Source organism: Glycine soja, chromosome 7, assembly GCF_004193775.1.
Source record: "Glycine soja cultivar W05 chromosome 7, ASM419377v2, whole genome shotgun sequence".
Classification (NCBI taxonomy): domain Eukaryota; kingdom Viridiplantae; phylum Streptophyta; class Magnoliopsida; order Fabales; family Fabaceae; genus Glycine; species Glycine soja.
The window spans coordinates 44,121,551-44,138,734 of record NC_041008.1 but is presented as its reverse complement, the minus strand read 5'-3'; the positions used below and the strand labels follow the sequence as shown (position 1 = coordinate 44,138,734).

Here is a 17,184-nt window from a genome sequence, read left to right as displayed (position 1 = left end):
TTAGAAAGAAGCCATGATTGAGTCAAGTTCATACATACTATTTGAGTTTTTTAAAAGTTTGGAAGTTTTGATCTTTTCCCCTACGGTTCTAGCTATTTGGCTGTTTTAGATATTTTAGTTTTAATTGTTGATCACACCTATTAAGGATTAATTCGTAGATATTTTTAATCATGATTTTCGAGAGGTTTAAAGTGAATTTAATAAAATGCTGGTTTTAAATTTGCTAAAAGTGCGAGAATATTTTAGATTGGCAATTAACGTGTATGCTCTAAGCTCTTGCTATATACTGGAAGTACTTTGGAGGAAGAAGATATTCAAACTTGTTAGTAAAGGATTCTCTCGTTCTGTTTCTTCCATTCATACTAAAAGTTTGCCTCAACATGAGAGATTGTAACACGGGAACACCTTAAATAAAGCATTAAACATTGGAAGGTCAAATATGTGAATGATTTTAAATTATAATTCATAGCATATACATAATTACTTTTGTAATATTCCAAGTTAAATTTTACGGTTTCGACAACCATATCAAAATTGCAATTATGGTTATATATATATATATATATATATAGTGTTGATTCAATGATCGTAACATAATCTTAATTTAAAACCATTAGTAATTAATTGGCATGCAAGTGGTAGTATGGACACAACCAGATAAGGAAGAAGAAATAGAAAGAAATCACTTCTCTTTTTTAAAAAAAAAATGTATACAGAAATTCCATGTGATGAAGCTTTACCCAATTTTCCACCATGCCGCGGGTGAATGAATATTCTCTGCTTGAAGCGACGAAGAAAAAAGTTTTCTTCTGATATAAATTAATTAGGCCCATTTAGAGCGTGACTTTATTTTGTATTCCCAAACTTTCCAGCCATCCAACACTTTATGTTATCGAATTGCAAAAGGCAACAGAAAAGTCGTATCTACTTGTAATAATCCAACTGTTGCAGTGACAATTAATTTGATGCTTTATAGAAGAAATCGAATCAAGGAAGTGAAAGGAGGTCTAGTCATTTGCAAAACAACTCATATGATTCGTTGGAGGCATCTGAATCCAAACTCCAGTAGAAAGAGTTGCTCATTCACTAGCCACTTTCCATACATAAACACGTTCATTTTTCGTGGAAACAAGATTTACTTTACATTTTAAATTAATGTGAATTTATATTTGGTTAGCCTTATCTTCGATTAAATGACACCCCCATGCATTAAAGATAAGTTTCAAATTAATTTGGTGCAAAACTCGGGTAACAATTTCTTTATTCCTTACTTGTTTTGCAAGTTCAGGAATATGTCGGACAAAAGCAGTGTGTGTTAAAAATGTGGCAACCCAGGTGTTAACTTCTTGATGGAAAACTCTTCAACTTTTCAAGCCTAGTCCCTTTATCTAATTATGATTCTGAAAGAGAAAAAAAGCCCCCCAAACAATGAGGGAAAAAATGGATACCCATCAGTTCCTAACTAGAGATTAGGCAAAGATGGGTGATTCTGAATCATTATAATTTTTGGTGCCGACGGTCCATTGGTCGTTCGAAATTATTAGTCTACTAGTGAAAAAGTTTGGATATAAATCATTAATTGTATCACGAATATATATTAAGAGTTGATTAAAGTACTGAAGATGGATGAAAATTAAAATCTTTTGCTGTATGTAGTCATTCCATAGTAGAAGATGTTTCAGGAAAGAGAGAGAAATAATATCTTCAGTATATGGACTGAAGCAAGTATAGGGATACGTAGACCAAATGAATAAAACTTCGACGGAAGTTATAAAACCAAACATAGCAATAACTCTATCACGTAAAAAAAACGGGGTTAAAATGGATGTTTGGGGCAATTTTTTTGCACACTGTTTATATACGTTGTAAAAGCGTTTCAGCATAATTTCAAGTAATCTATAGTATATCTAAACATTAAACTCCCAATTAAAAAATTCTTCATTAAGTACTGCCCTATTGAAAATTCAAACAACTTTTTGGTTATTTATTAGATGTACTTGTAATTGGTAGCTTTTTTTTTTTTTTGCCTATGAAGGATTTTTGAAAGAAAAGAAAGGAGAAAAATCAATTTTTCATCTTATTAATTAAGCAAATAATATAGTGATTATAGAAATAAATTATTAAGTATTTTGTGTATTATAAGGATATTTTTTATTCAGGATTTTTTTTCAATAAAAAGAAGCAATATTTAAAATTATTGGTGAGATATATGTAACTAATTTAAATAAATTAAAAAAATGCTTAATCTTATGGAGACATTTGGTATGATTGTTTGAAACCCATGAATGATGCGTGGAACTTTCGTACTCTCAGCAACTATGTGATTAGTTGTCAGCTTTTGTAACTTTTTTTTTGTCGCAAACTTCCTTAATAAACACCGGTATTGAATTAAAAATTAAAAGTAATTCAGATTTAGGAGGAATTTTTTAAAAAAAAATGTTAGAGATTAGGCTCAAGCCATAATGACTTTTCCTGTTTTCTGGGCCTAAACATTAGGACAACCTGCAATTTCTCATTTTTTCTATTTTACCCTTTTGTAAAAGAATACGAATCATGATGTATAAGTCTCTAATCCGTATGAAGTTGATTTGTATGAGACCATATGAGTTGATTCATAATATATTAAATTTTTTAATAGTAAATATTTTTTATTTATAAAAAAATATACGGATTAAATAATTTGTATGAGTTATATCAAAATTAATTGTCCCAAAATTTAGTATTTAAATTTATATGCGCATTAAATATACATTAAAAATTTTAGTGTTATGTATAGCAACATTATTTATTTTATAATGTAATTGGCTTATTAGCTCAGTTGATTACAACGTTGTGCTAATAATCTGAAAGTCACAGGTTCCATTCATGGATCATCTCATACGAATCAACTCAAACAGATCAATTGATCCATATGAGATCCATGGCATCTCATACAGATCAGCTAATCCGTATCCTTTTATGAAAGGGTAAAATGAAAAAAATGTGAAATTATTGGGTATACCAACAATTTCGCTGGGTGTGCGTAGCTGTGCCCCAACCTTAAGCATTGATAGTCAATATCATATTATCAATAATAAAGAAATTAATTTATACTTGTAAACAATAAAACGTATTGTGCATATTTCATTTGGTCTCAACAAATAAAAAATACAAACAAGAAAAATTAAAATGTGGAAAGAATTAAAAAAACGAAAAGGGTAAAAAAAAAGTTGAGAAAATAAAAATAAGATGTGTGAGTGCTCGTGACTAAAAGATTTCCATGACTAAGTAGAAAAAAAGAAAGTAAAAAAAAAAACATTTTAATGTGTCTGATTCTTCAAAAGGTGTCCATGACTAAAAGATTGATGAATTAATTTCATGTAATGATAGTCGGTGTAACTGGTTTAACTTTTCAGCAAAACTTTGCTTTTCTATAAAACACAAAACAGAGAGAGCCTTTTTTATGGTGTTTCTTTTTTCCCCTTAATATTATCCAACTTGATTGGGTGCTAATGGTAGAACCGTTTCGGTGCCTAATGCATCATAGTCATAGCATTTCCATTTTTACAAGACACATTAAAAATAAAAAGAGAACAAAGTTAATCTGTTTAGAGTTTTAGAGAGTGAATTAAAAGGTTGTCTTGGATTCGTTTTTGGTTATGGTTGCCGGACATGAGAGGAGTACAAGGAATTGTGGAAACTTTTCAGTTATCCGAAATGACTATTGTCATTGCTCAAGCACGTAGAAATGTATCCTTTTATTCGTTTTCATTTCATAAAAGGACTACAGAGCAGTATAGTTTAATATGTTTTCAAAACTAATCATAAAATACGTTCTGCTTGTTGCAAGAGGCCTTGGATTTCATTTTGACGTCAAAATTTATAGCGAGAAACAGGTTTGAAGATAATCCCACTCAAATTATTCACAATTTTGTGACTAAGATATGACTGAACTTTTAATCGCCACTGCTTGAATGAAAACCCACTCACGTAATAGTAACTGAACTTTACTGCCACTTGATACCTGAAGCAGAGGAGACAATGTAAACAGAATGCAATGGCAAATGGCAAAGGTAATACACTGCTGACCACTTCTTATGCTAGACTACTCCTCACTAACACCTTCCATGACCAATTTAACCTTTTTTTTTAATCACAGAACGCTCTGCCAGTAAGTTCCTATGCATAAAAGAGCAGCATTCGGTCGGCATTCCAAACCAATAAACCCTCCTTATTATTAAGAAAATAGTAGCACTAAGAATAGGTACTATTTCTTAATATGGCCATGCAATTGGTACTATTGTGTTTACTGATACTCAAGCTCACTTCACCCTTAGCAACCACCTTGAACAAAGTCTACGGTGATGATAGTGACTGTCCATGAGGTACTGACATATACCAATACACTTTCCCTGAAGCTGAGGCTATTATCTGTTCTAGGGTGGATAAAGCATTGCCTGAAGACTCGAGAATGGCAACCTCACTGCTTAGGTTACATTTCCATGTGCCTTATGTGAAAGCAATCACGTGCCAATTGATCATTAGGAAGAAACTATGTTACGCTATGGGAAAAATTACTTGAATCAAGCTTTAGTTAAATTTTTATAAGCACCGGTGAAAGCCATTAATTACTACACAGCTACGAATCTCTCCTGCCGTGCTAGGTTGCAAAAGGCGACATTACTGTTGTCACAGAACATGAGCATGTCGCAGAAAATACTTAAAAAGGTTTTAGATTCTTTTTTTTTTTTTTCAATAACCGTTATTATTTTATTAGGAAACTATCAACGCAATCACCTAAGAAACTTTGTAAGATGTGTCCCTAAAATCAATGGTTAAAATTTATATTTAAGCAAATATTATGGTACAGGACGATCTGGGTAGGGCATTTCCCTGCCATGTATTTTGAATCCCACATATCCTTAGTGCTGAGCCAGTAAGTGATAGTGAAACCTCGACAACGAGGACCAAAATAACTCGCCAATGCAAATAAATTGTTACAGGGTCACATGGGATCAAAATGAAGCGGTGGTTCCCTACCTTGAAGCATTAAATAAGAGATTCTGTTTCACAGCCATTTAAAAGCTGCGACATCTGTATATGCTGCCTCAAGCTCAATCCATCAAATGTTCAAACTCCTGGAGGCGAAAAAAAAAAAACACCGTGTTAACATTGAAACTATAAAGATAAACAAAAGTAGAAACATAGCCTAGTCTGGCAATTCACTCTTCAACATTCACAGCGAATGCAGTTCACTAGTCCACCTTCTCCAAACAGGGAACCAAACTAAAGTTAAATATAAAATGTGACATTATCTAAATTCAAAACAAATTATTCTTCATATGCATTGCTTTTCATGTAGTTTGTGTAAGCAAGCATTGAGGGAGGGGACAAGATAGATAAGGATGGGAACCTGCAGGCTTATTTTTCCACATCAATTCTTGTGTAGAATGAATACCCTGAAATGGGATCAGGAATTATGATTAGACTAAAGGGGGGCATAATAAAATGAATGAATAGTGCGGGAAGTGAAACCTATAATACCTGCGAGTAGCGTCCTGGATCACCAGCAGAAATAACCGATGCCTGCAACTGCTTATATCCCACTTCCTGAAAAGCCAAACAACTTTAGACATACACAACAAAAATGAGACACTTGAAAATTAGCAACAGAGGAAACAAGCATAGACCACGAGGAAAATCATAGAGGTTTTATTACTGTTAAACAAACGTTAATAAAAACTAGTGTTACCTGCACGTTTTGGGGGCCTGTAACTCCATATGCCTGGAACTAGAATAGGACCAAAGGAAAGTCAGTAATACAAAATCACTTTCCAATGTCCAAAGGGAGTATGTCAATATGTCAGATGCTTACCAAAGAAGACAAAGAAGGCTGCTGTATTTGTTGCTGGTGGAGAACTTGTCCTTGGAGATGACTTTGAGGCTGAACCTGTTGGATTTGTGGAACTTGCTGGGCAGGTAGTATTGAAGGTTGTGACTGAGTTTGAGACTGCTGAACAGATGGCCTTTGCTGTTGCTTTTGCTGTTCATGTAATGTCAACTCCTCAGGTTTCTCCCACTGTAGGTTGGTTCCAGTGAACATTAGTTCCACAGGTATAATTAAAATAGCTAAAATAATGGCAACTCAAATAAATTCCTACCCGACTTTCACCAGTGACACTATTATAGTAATACTTGAAGCCTTCAGGAGATATATGTTCTGTCCAATTACATTTGACAAGAGCCATATTCTGGTTTATTGCTGGTAAGGCAGAATTAGCAGGTGTGGATGAAGGCACATCTGCAGCAGGTGCAGCTGCAAGAGTGCTGGCCACTGTTTGTGCTACAGGCCCAGGCCCAGCCCATTGCGACTGCAGAAATACAAAATTGGCACATAATCATAATTATGAAAGGTTGAAAGCATCCTTTAATGCACCCTAGAAAATTATAAGGGATACATCCTAGCATCATGAGGAAAAAAAAAGTTTTATGTCTACAACCAGTCTAGTTAGACACTAAAAAGGTCTTATCAAATCAAAAAACTATTTTAAAGAATACAATAGAAAAACTGCAAATATAAAAAAAAAATGTAGTACAACTGATTTGAACCAAACTTCATATAGATCAGTCTGACCAAAGCAAATTAAGCAAGAATACAGATCAATTTGTGAAATCTTGTACTAGGCAAGATGTGGAACAGCTAATAGAATTCAAACTAAAATCTAATTAAGGCAGAGAATTTAGCAAAAAATACCTGCTTTTTGTTAGCTTCTGCATTTTGCTGCAATGTTAATGCTTGACTAGAAGGTTGCATCATCTGTAATTGTTGTTGAAGCTGGGAGAAGGCCTGCTGAGATGAATGAAAGCTTGCTTGCAAAGTCTGTGTTTGTTGTGATAACATCTGAGCTAACGGAGAAGGGGATTGCTGAAGTGGCTGCTGCTGCTGCACAGAGGGAGGAACTTGCTGTTGATTTGGTGTAGTTAATGTAGTATGAGATTGCATGCCGGTATCAAGATGAGTCTGAGGAATTGCAGCAGACAAAGCACTCTGTTGAGTTTGGGGCTGAGAAGTTAGAAACTGTCCACTTACTCCATGTATCTTCTGAGATGGAAGAGGACCAGCAGAGAGAGAAAGTTGTGGCTGGCCATGCTGCCTAAGAGATGTTTGTGGATAGGGAACTGGTGCTTGAGGGTACAACTGGTGGGAAGGTGGCAGTTCCTGAGATGACTGAACAGGTTTCTGCAATGGTGATATTTGTTGATTGACTGGTGGAATTTGTGGCATGGGCTGATTGAAATTCTGAATGTAAAATAAATTTACTAATATGTTTCAAGCTATCAAAGAGGAAGTGCAGCCTAATTATTAATTAATCTCAATTGTATGCCGAGAATCTTATTAGACAAATATACCTGTTGTGACATTGGAATAGACTGAACTTGAAAACGACCATCTATGGGGCCTCCCAAGCTAGTCATAGGACCGCCCTATAATTGTTCAAGCATTAGTATAAGCAACAGATGCCATGAATGTTGTGAAGAGCAAAATACTAATACTTGAAAAATGAAAAAATTAAAATGGTGGAACAGTTAACACAAACAAATGCATCTAACCAGCAATTAGTGACCAATATTTTCTCAAATGTCCAATTTAATTCAAATTTAAATATATTATAGGAAAAATTCTAGCAGCACACTCTTTCCAGCACCCTATTGTAAGGTTATATACAATCGGTTCCATTAAACGATGTTGGTTTCACTCCCTGTTTAGTAGGCACTATTCCCTATTTAGTAGAATCCACTTGCATTTTACACAATATTAGTGTCAGTAGATGTACACAACCTCACTCCACATGCAGAGGTTATTTTTATCTCAAGATTTGAACCTGAGACCTCCAAGTCACAAGGTTGCTCCCACCTTGTGGGGTTTCGAAAGGGTAGATGTATGCAGCCTTACCTTGCAATTGGAGAGGCTATTTCCAAGATTTGAAACTGTGACCTCCAAATCACAAGGTTGCACCTTACTGCTGCTTCAAGGGTCACCCTCTTGACAAAGTTGATTCCATTATTTATTTATTTTTTACAATAAAAGGTAATGAGACAGTGCAGTTTCACTCTTGAGATAGTGGAGTTTTAGTAGTTTACAAAAAGACAAAAAAATGACTTAACTGCCTCTCACTTCACAAAAAATCCAGAAGGCAACCATAAATGTATTTCAATTGAAGGATTCAAGTGAATAATGTGCATATTCAGGATTATATCTATGTTGACACATAAAACTCAAACATTTGTTTTTATCATTCTTCTGATTGCATTAGTTGACAAGAAAAAATAATAATGTTCATGCTCTACTTGGACAAACTATATGGAAATTTGCTGAGTGCTAACAGTTTAGCACCAAAAAATCATAGCATCCGCAGACTATGCGAAACTAAAGAAACAATAAGAATTCAGAAGCACAACTTTTTTTTTGAAATTGGGGATGCATTTTGCATTGGATATTTGGATTTAGGGTGAACCAAATTTATACTTACAGCATCTGTAGGCAATGCCATGTCACCAGATCTTGGAAGCAACGGTGACCCCATGCCATGAAAACCAGCATTAGAAGATGGCCCCATATTCGGCGGATGCAAGGGATGCCAAGCATTAGAGGGAGGCATACGATCACCCATAGGATCTGTAATATTGGATGGATGTCTGCAAATAGGAGTTGCAGAAGAAATCATTGTAACAAGTCCTAAAATGACAAGAATTTAATAGAGGAACCATGCAAAAGGTAGAGGGAAGTAAAGGAGGGAGGATACCTTGTGCCTGGTGCATCAAATCTAGGACCAAATCCTGGGCCTCCAAATGCAAGACCCCTGAAGCAAGCCAAACAATTTTAAAAACCTCTTGTTGATATAGACATAACATGCATTTGAATCATAGCACATCTAACAAGATACAAGGTCACAACAACAGTTTGGTATCTACAGACTTGTTTACTTATGTATCTTTATTTTTGCATCAAAGCAGCAGCTGATTCATACTATACACAAATATGTCAAAAATATTATTACGTCAAAGTTCCATATGTAATTCAAGGCCAAAATGAAAGAGAAATTCCTTCCCTTCACCCCTGAGGAACAAAAAGTAAACAAGTTCCAACAATAAATAAACAACTTGTTGGAGTAAAAGATCAGGATTGAGGAAAAATCCCTTTTGTCAACTTATACAACAAATGCTAGCCTTGTTTCAGACCTCTTCCGTTTGAACAGTGCCATTTTGAAAATGTGGGCTAACCAGACTGAAGAAAGCAAACATACCAGAACTATTGTTTAAATTCAAACTGCCAACTAAAAAGAATGCTTCTTGCCTAGGCTTGATTTCATATTCATAAGTCAATTTTGGGTCAAGTTTAAAAAGTCCATGGCTCCATGCTTTGTTTAATTAAATAGCCTTAGAATGTACTTTTATGCTTAAGGATTATCAATTAGCTAGGACAAACCTGGAATCTCCTTGACGAGGCCTTTTAGGATCAGCAAACCGGACAATTAGTGGCTGCTCACAACCCTATGCAGAAAAATGCAAGATTAACCATAGTGCTTTCATAAGAAGAATTATTAAAAGAATATACATATATATATTTTTATTTTTTTTCTTACTCTCATTGTGTAGATTCCATTAAGCGCATTAATTGCTGCCAGAGCCATATCTCTGTGTGAGTATTTAACAAAACCACACCCTTCAACCAAAATAAGGGAAAATATTATCTATTCAGTATTGCCATCAAACACAAACACACATAAAGAGACACAAAAAGAAGTAACCCCAGAATAAAAAACTATGATGCCTCCAAATATTGAAGGGAACAGTAAAAAACAATACCACTCATTACACCAACCAATTCATACTTTCCTCAAGAACAATTATGAAACTGAAGCATGGAAACCAACCCCTCGCCCCCATGATTTCACCCCCATCCCCTACCCAGTTTCCAGCTAATATCCCATATAGGTAGGAAACATACCACGACTTTGTTTCTTCTCATCGCGCATAAGATAAACATCTTCAACCCGGCCATATTTTGAGAAAATCTGATACAAGAGAGAGTGAGACACCATCAATTAGTTTCATGTTAATAATAACAGTAAGTTTAACATGATACTATAGAGATATTAAATATTTATTAGAGAAGTTAGCAATTCATTAATCACAGACATCAGTTCCCTTGTGCCTAAGTTTCCCTTGTGCAAGACAATAAAAAAAAAATTGTCCCATTGAAAATACTTGTATAACAGTCTCTAGTGTAAAGTTTGATTGCAGCAGGAAACATACTTCCTCAACTTCCTTTACGGTAGCCTGTTTGTTCAGAGAGCCCACAAATAATTTGTACTCAACAGCACCTATCATATAAATAAATTAATTTGAATAAACATGAAACAATCAGTGCAATCATCAGATGACTAATAACAATGATGCACTCAAAAATACAAAAGGCACATCCATGCATAAATTCTTCCCCTAGAACAACCTATTTTTCACAAAAATCATCTTCAGAAAATGTTCAGATGAAAATAGTATTGCTAGTTTTTTTTTTCTTTATCAACTAATTACTGTTCAAACTCAAAAGTAAATTTCACTAGCAGTTATAAATATATTTTGCTAAAATAATAAGTGAAACTACTACAATATATAGGAGGTTTAGAACATATGAATAAAGTTAATAAAAGGGACAAGTATAAAGTCCCTTCATCACAAGTTTCCATGTGTAAAAGATGTTTCAAACATTTTATCATATTTCATAAGGTCCACTCATGCAGAAGATTGACAATCAGGCCAGAGAACTCTAGATACGTTTTAGTTTGTAAAGAGCAAAAATTACAACCATGATTATGGATACCTTAACAGTACTCTTATTTAGGTCTTGTGCATACGAAACATGTGGCAGTAAGAATTTTCAAGCCTATTCAATGTCAATAAATATAAATAGTTACCAAGGCGTTCCCGTTCACCATCAGCATATCGCACTTGGATTGGACCAACACCCTAATCATAAGATACAAGTGTCAGAAAATCACTAACTATAAGTTGTCCTCACTATTTACTATCTAGGATTCAGAAGCACAACAACTCACTCCAGGAAGAGTATGTTGATTATGCAATGCTCTAATTGCTTGATCAGCTTCTTCTGAAGTAGCATATTTTATGAAACAACAACCTGCATAACAAAGATACTTTATACCAGTTTCATTAAAATAATACAACCCCCCACCCCCACCCCGCAATAGGTATCAATAAAAATAGATCCACAAAACAAGAAATTTGGCAGAAAAATGATAGAGCAAAAAAATTGTGGTTCTATATTAAACCTTTTTTTGCTTAAAAATAGTTAGCAGTCACAAGCCCAGATAATCAATGGGTGACAGTAACTGTAAAAAATTAAGGCCATCATACTCAGTCTTTTACCAATTACTCATCAAACAAATGAAATTGATTCTTCTGGTGTATTTTGTAGCAACTATTTGGGAGAAGACAAGAGACTACAGAGAATTCATAAAGGGATAGAGCAACCAAATTATATTTGAACACATAGTTTTTCATAAGGCTTCAAAGCCAGATGAATCCAAAGATTAAGATCTCATGAAATTTTCAGCTGACCTCCAAGATAATCTCATCACAAGCGATGCGGCAAAAATCATCCAAGCATCAAGATATCACATTATAGTTCCACAATAATCATATTAGAGTATACTTGATTCTATATTTCTCACAAACATTCTAAAAACAACTGCCAGTAGCAGACCAAATGGCTTTAATGCTCTTATAGACTATTTGAAAGGCACTAGAATTTAATTATTTCATGGACTAGAATTTTGGTTCCACCTATACGTTGCACACATTCTATGCAGAATCCACATCAAATTTAACTAGGATCTTATGTGTCCAATATAGAATTCTGAAGAGAGCAATTCATCCACACAAACAAAATATGGCCTGTGGCCAAAAGCTGCTTGAATTTTTATGTCAATGACCAGTATCATGCTGATTTATCAGCATTCAATGGGGCAGCTTACAAGTTACTGCAGCCACAGTAGAACTCATCAATATATGACAAGCACAAATCAATAACTACTTTTTTGTTAAGCAAATAAACTGCGATTTCACATCTCCAATCAGAGTTTGACACCATATTCTCTGTGGGTTTATACTTCCCCAAAGCAGGAAAAAACTAATAATTAACAATAGATTACTCAGAAAAAACTATCCATGGGTAGAGGCTTAACTAAAGCCACCATGTTGCATAGATCCACACAACTGAACCAGAAATACTCACCCCATGTACTAAATACTAATATGTACACAATCGATAGAATCTAATGATTTCTGACATTGGATATGGCATTCATACTCAAACAGTTAAACACCAATGTAGTATAAAAATCAGACTGATTTTCTCCTGCAACTGAATATTGTACAAGCTTGTAATAAATTCTTGTGATGAAGCACAACTGTGAATCCAACTTTAGTATCAAATAAATAAAGGCAGAAGCACAGTGCTACATGATATTTCAGAGTCATGGAGAATCAAACTTTCCATGATGACCATTTGAACAACTATATTTCTTTGGATAAAACTTTTTGCACTAACAGATTAGTCACTAAAAGTATGATGGACCAATTGGCAGCAGATCCAGTCAAATGTGGAAATACTTATCCAATACCTGCCATAACTTTAAAATTATATACAGATCATCACTGTTGTTCTCCCAAACCCGTGCATTTCCAATTGCAAAACAACCACATGGCATCTAAAAAGGATTTGAGTTCGAGAGGAGCTGCATCATTATACACAATCACATACATCATGTCACCAAGAAACAAGATCATTGTTCAAAACAAGCACCATATAGGAACATTAACTCCAACACATAAGCATAACAATAACGCTAAAACTACTTGCCTAGATTTTGCAAATGAACTATAATCATCATCCATATTTAGTCAACCCAACTTCATGCCCATACCACTTCATTAAATCAAAGCTCATATACGACATTCCAAGCCATTCATTCAATAAATGCTTATTTCACCAAAATATGACAAGCATTAAACCTTCAGAAATACTTTGTGATTAACACCATTCAAATGTAATAATCCAAGTTTTTCCTCTGTTCCCTTAGTACAATAACTGACTCCTAAAATTTTGACATAAAATAGTCTACAGCTATGGCAACCGACACTCCAACTACAATCAAATGTTGGGTAATGCACCCACCGCTGCAGCTACAATTGCAAGATCAGGATCTTTTGGTCCTCCAAGATCCCATCTGCTATACAAAGGGCAGCTTACAGGTTTACATGTTGTGGCTCCTTCAGGTATGACAAGATGAGGTAAAAAAGGGTGGAACCAATACCAACAAGTCTGAACTTGTTGCATAAACAAACTGAGAAGATGATGAGCTTATTTTCTCTACCATCAGCCTCTCAAAGGACCTGAAATAAAGTGTATATGAATCAAAATAGTCTCATAATATAAAAATAACAAATACCTTGATGCTGTCCTGTCTTTTTATCTTTGATGAGGGCAACTTCAATCACGTTCCCATGTTCCTCAAACAAAGGGCGAATCTGGCATCAAATAATCATAACAAGATAATAAGTAATCATTAATAAACCAAACTAAACTAAAGTCAATATCATTTAATGTACAGAAAATAAAAAAAAATCATTGGGCAATATAACTTACATCTTCTTCAGTGGCTGTTCGGGGAACAGATCCGACAAAAAGTTTGGCAAAATTTCCACCATCTAAATGATCTGAAACAGAAAAATGTGTCATTTGTTTCCTTTACACCAATGCTATAACTGTTGCCGAACTAGAGAGACAACAAAAACAATAAGGAAAAGTTACAACAATAACTGAAACAACTCAAGGCTGTGACAATACAACCACCACCAAGCCTTGTCCCACCCACCAGTTGCCACTTCAGAATAACAAAACAAGTCAATAACCACATATCATTGGAGCTCCACCCCAAGATACCTTGGAAGTAAATTAGAAAGCAACATAACCCCTAAACAATGCTGCAGCATCCCAACACCCAAAAAAAAAAACGTTGTTTCCCACAGAAACAAATGCCAAGAGCAGCATTGTAAAATATCCAATTGTTGACCATAAAATTAGCACTCATAAACCCTAACTCCTACCAGTAGTTTAAAGACTATTTTCATGTTTGAATAAACTCCCCTCCTCCTGTCGTCCATTTGCACTTATAGGAGAACAAAATTAGATACAATGAAATTAACTTCGCCCATAAATTAAAAAAATTTCTCCCCATCATAAGTTAAAATGAATTTCTCCCATATTTTCTTCCTCTTATAAAAAAATTACTTGCTGAAAAAGTTTAAAATGTGAATAAAAACTCACCGGGCGAGCCGCCACCGCGTCCGGAGAAAGGAAACCCTCGCTTCTGGCCAGCGAGCGGCGGCGGCGCCTGGTGGCCGTTGAATCCGAATTCCCCAGGACCCTCGCCGCCCATCGGCCGGAATCCGCCGCCCCTGCCGGGGGAGCGACGCGGGGGACTGTCGAAGGCGCGGTGGTGCGGAGCAGCGCCAGAGCGGAATCCCCCGGGGCTCCGGCGAGCGCTGTGGTAGCTCATGGGAGAATCAGAGAAGCGCGAGTGAGAGTTGTTGCCCCCCCTGTTGGAGTGACGATAGTTATTATTGTTGTTGTTGTGAAAATCATTGTTGTTGTTGTTGTAACGTTCTCCTCTGTGTCTATCCAGCTTGGCTTACCAGAGCGGAACCCTAACCGAAACCCTAGAGAGAGAGAGAGAGAGAGGAGAAATGAGAGCGTAGGGCTGAGTTATGTTATGCGTTCCTTTGCTCCGGTGGAGTGACACCTCTTTCTGGCTACGATGCTATGCAACACTAAATACAACACAATCATAAATTCATAATTAAATAAATAATAACCAATGAGACAACGACGAAGATAGGAACGACGACTTGACTCGTGTTTGTTTTTTTTTTTGTGGGCTGGACCTGGGGGCCTTTTTTTTATTATTACTGGGCCACCCACCAGCCCACTCCCTCCTTCCTATCTGGGTCCTTTTAGTATTTTTTTTATATCTGTGAAAATTAAAAATAATGTCAAGAAAATTTTACAATCACTCAAACATGTATTTTGTTCGAGCTAGATTTATTTATCATGCCTGTCTATTAAGTGCTATATGATTTCAACTTTCAAGTTTCAACACTTTGCGTATCTTTTCCTCCGTCAATCATAAACTTTTGTGTTTTTGTGTTTTTTTATTACAGTAACGAAATTATAAAATATTTACAATTCAAAAAAAATATATTTGCATTAGTGTTTTGCGATTTTCAAAATTTAGGAATTATCATTTTATTGGCATTAATTTTTTATTGTAGTATATTGAATGTTATTTCTATTAGGCTATGTTTTTAGTCCCTAGATTTTTTAAAAAAAAAATTTTACTCCCAAAGTTTTATTTCTACTTTTATTTCCTTTAACTTGTGTTCATCTTTAAACTTTGTTATCCTTATTTTTAATGTTTTTAAGAACTAAAGGTAAGGATGGAAAAAAAAGTTATGGACTAAAAATAAAAACGTAAAAAAATTCGAGGATTAAAAACATAAATTTTTAAAAATTTAAGAATTAAAAAGATAGTAAACTCTTTTTTTATTATTTGAAATTGTTGATAGACATATATTTTATTTAAAAAATATAATTTTTAATAATATTATAAAATTTAATTTTATATCATATTTAAGAATCCCGTGGTCTCGTTGTGATTTCATGGATTTAACAGGTTTCTAATTAACCCAAAACAAAAAGTTCATGGAAAAAAGAGACATATTTTTCTGTCCCTAATTTGCATGGATGTAGAGCTAATAATTTAGAATTCAAAACCATTTACGTCACACTTTCAGCCCGTTAGCGAAGCGTTATTCCTCTAATAAATCCTATTACCGCATGTTAGAATAAGCGATTCAATTGAATCATCTTCATTCCTTTATGTTATTCAGTTGAATCTAGGAGGATAATATTTAGCAATAAGTTTCCTGTCTTGATGGTAGCCACTGATTTATATTTCTAAATTTGAGACTTGGGCCGGGTTGCTCCATATACAAATCACTGCCTCTTTTTCTTTGATTCAGTGTTATTTTCCTATTGATTATGATCTCCGGAACTTCCAACTTGAAACTCTTTCAACACCGAATGGAATTATGTTTGCATGTTCTAACCTCTCCAGGCTTCAGAATTTGTCATGTGCTGTTCCTAGTTGGAGTCGCTCCCTTTCAAGGCTGAATGCAGTCAATGCAGTCAATGCACTACACAGACATTTGATGCCTTTTTTTGTTCTAGTCTTGTGTTTCTTATTTTCTTCTTGGTTTCATTCATTGTTTCAGGATCTAGTGTGAAATATTAACTAGTGTATTTGACAGCTAGCATGTAGTGCAAATGTTCTTGTTTACATTCTTGTCTACATGTTAGCTGCTAAGTGCTTGTATTCTAGTTATGTAGAATATTAATGCAATAATTTTTGGACATTTTACTTTGCAGAGTTGAGACTTCGAAGAATATTGAAAATCAGTGATTCCCAGGATAAACATTGACAATACGTGTGACTGAGTGATTATGTTCTTTTTATTGAAATGGAGAACTATTTTATTTTCCTCTCTCTTGTTTGGCGTACATTTGTCTTTATCTTGTTCTTTCAACTCTGTCACCGTGTTTGAACCCATGCACTGCCCTTTTTAGGTAAATATTGGGTAAGTTTGTTTAAATTTATATTTGTTAAAATAAGGTTAATTTTAATAAAATAAGCAATTTTATATTTTTTAGTGTGTTTGTCTAAACTGTTTAAATAAATCAGTTTTTTTGCTTATTTTAAAAAGCAGATCTTAGATGCTTTTTATGCTTCTTAAATTAGTGTTTATTTCATCTATTATCATGACACAAACATTTCACTCCTATAAATACCTTCACTTGAATGAGAATTTAAACTTTTTAGATTAATGGTATCATAGAAGATTTTGATTGTATCATTCGATTTTAGTTCCCTATAATTTAATTCACATATTTATTCCTTTGGTTTTTTTTAATTCGTTATTTCAGTCTCCAAACTTTGAAATTGGGTATTGACTGTCGTGTTTTTATTGGACGTTAATTTTATGAATTTGATTAACGTCATCCTC

The 17,184-nt window shown here is 34.6% G+C and overlaps 1 protein-coding gene across 3 annotated transcripts; it reads right to left on the bottom strand.

Annotated features, from left to right (window-relative positions):
• Positions 1-4,796: 4,796 nt before the first annotated feature.
• Positions 4,797-14,906, bottom strand: LOC114419950 (flowering time control protein FCA-like). Of its 3 annotated transcripts, none has more exons than XM_028385774.1 (19): positions 14,390-14,906; positions 13,709-13,779; positions 13,512-13,590; positions 11,097-11,179; positions 10,956-11,007; positions 10,297-10,364; positions 9,989-10,055; positions 9,624-9,703; positions 9,467-9,531; positions 8,784-8,840; positions 8,511-8,676; positions 7,390-7,464; positions 6,734-7,219; positions 6,141-6,350; positions 5,855-6,058; positions 5,732-5,770; positions 5,524-5,589; positions 5,393-5,438; positions 4,797-5,117 (listed from the first exon to the last, which is right to left on the bottom strand). In XM_028385774.1, exons 1-19 carry the CDS (start codon positions 14,619-14,621, stop codon positions 5,110-5,112), a joined length of 2,154 nt encoding a protein of 717 aa, XP_028241575.1. In that variant the 5' UTR covers positions 14,622-14,906; the 3' UTR covers positions 4,797-5,109. The 3 variants fall into 3 exon arrangements, with proteins under 3 accessions (XP_028241575.1, XP_028241574.1, XP_028241577.1); XM_028385773.1 differs by having other exon boundaries at positions 6,734-7,279; positions 14,390-14,905; XM_028385776.1 differs by lacking the exons at positions 13,512-13,590; positions 13,709-13,779; positions 14,390-14,906 and adding an exon at positions 12,684-12,797 and having other exon boundaries at positions 6,734-7,279.
• Positions 14,907-17,184: the final 2,278 nt, after the last annotated feature.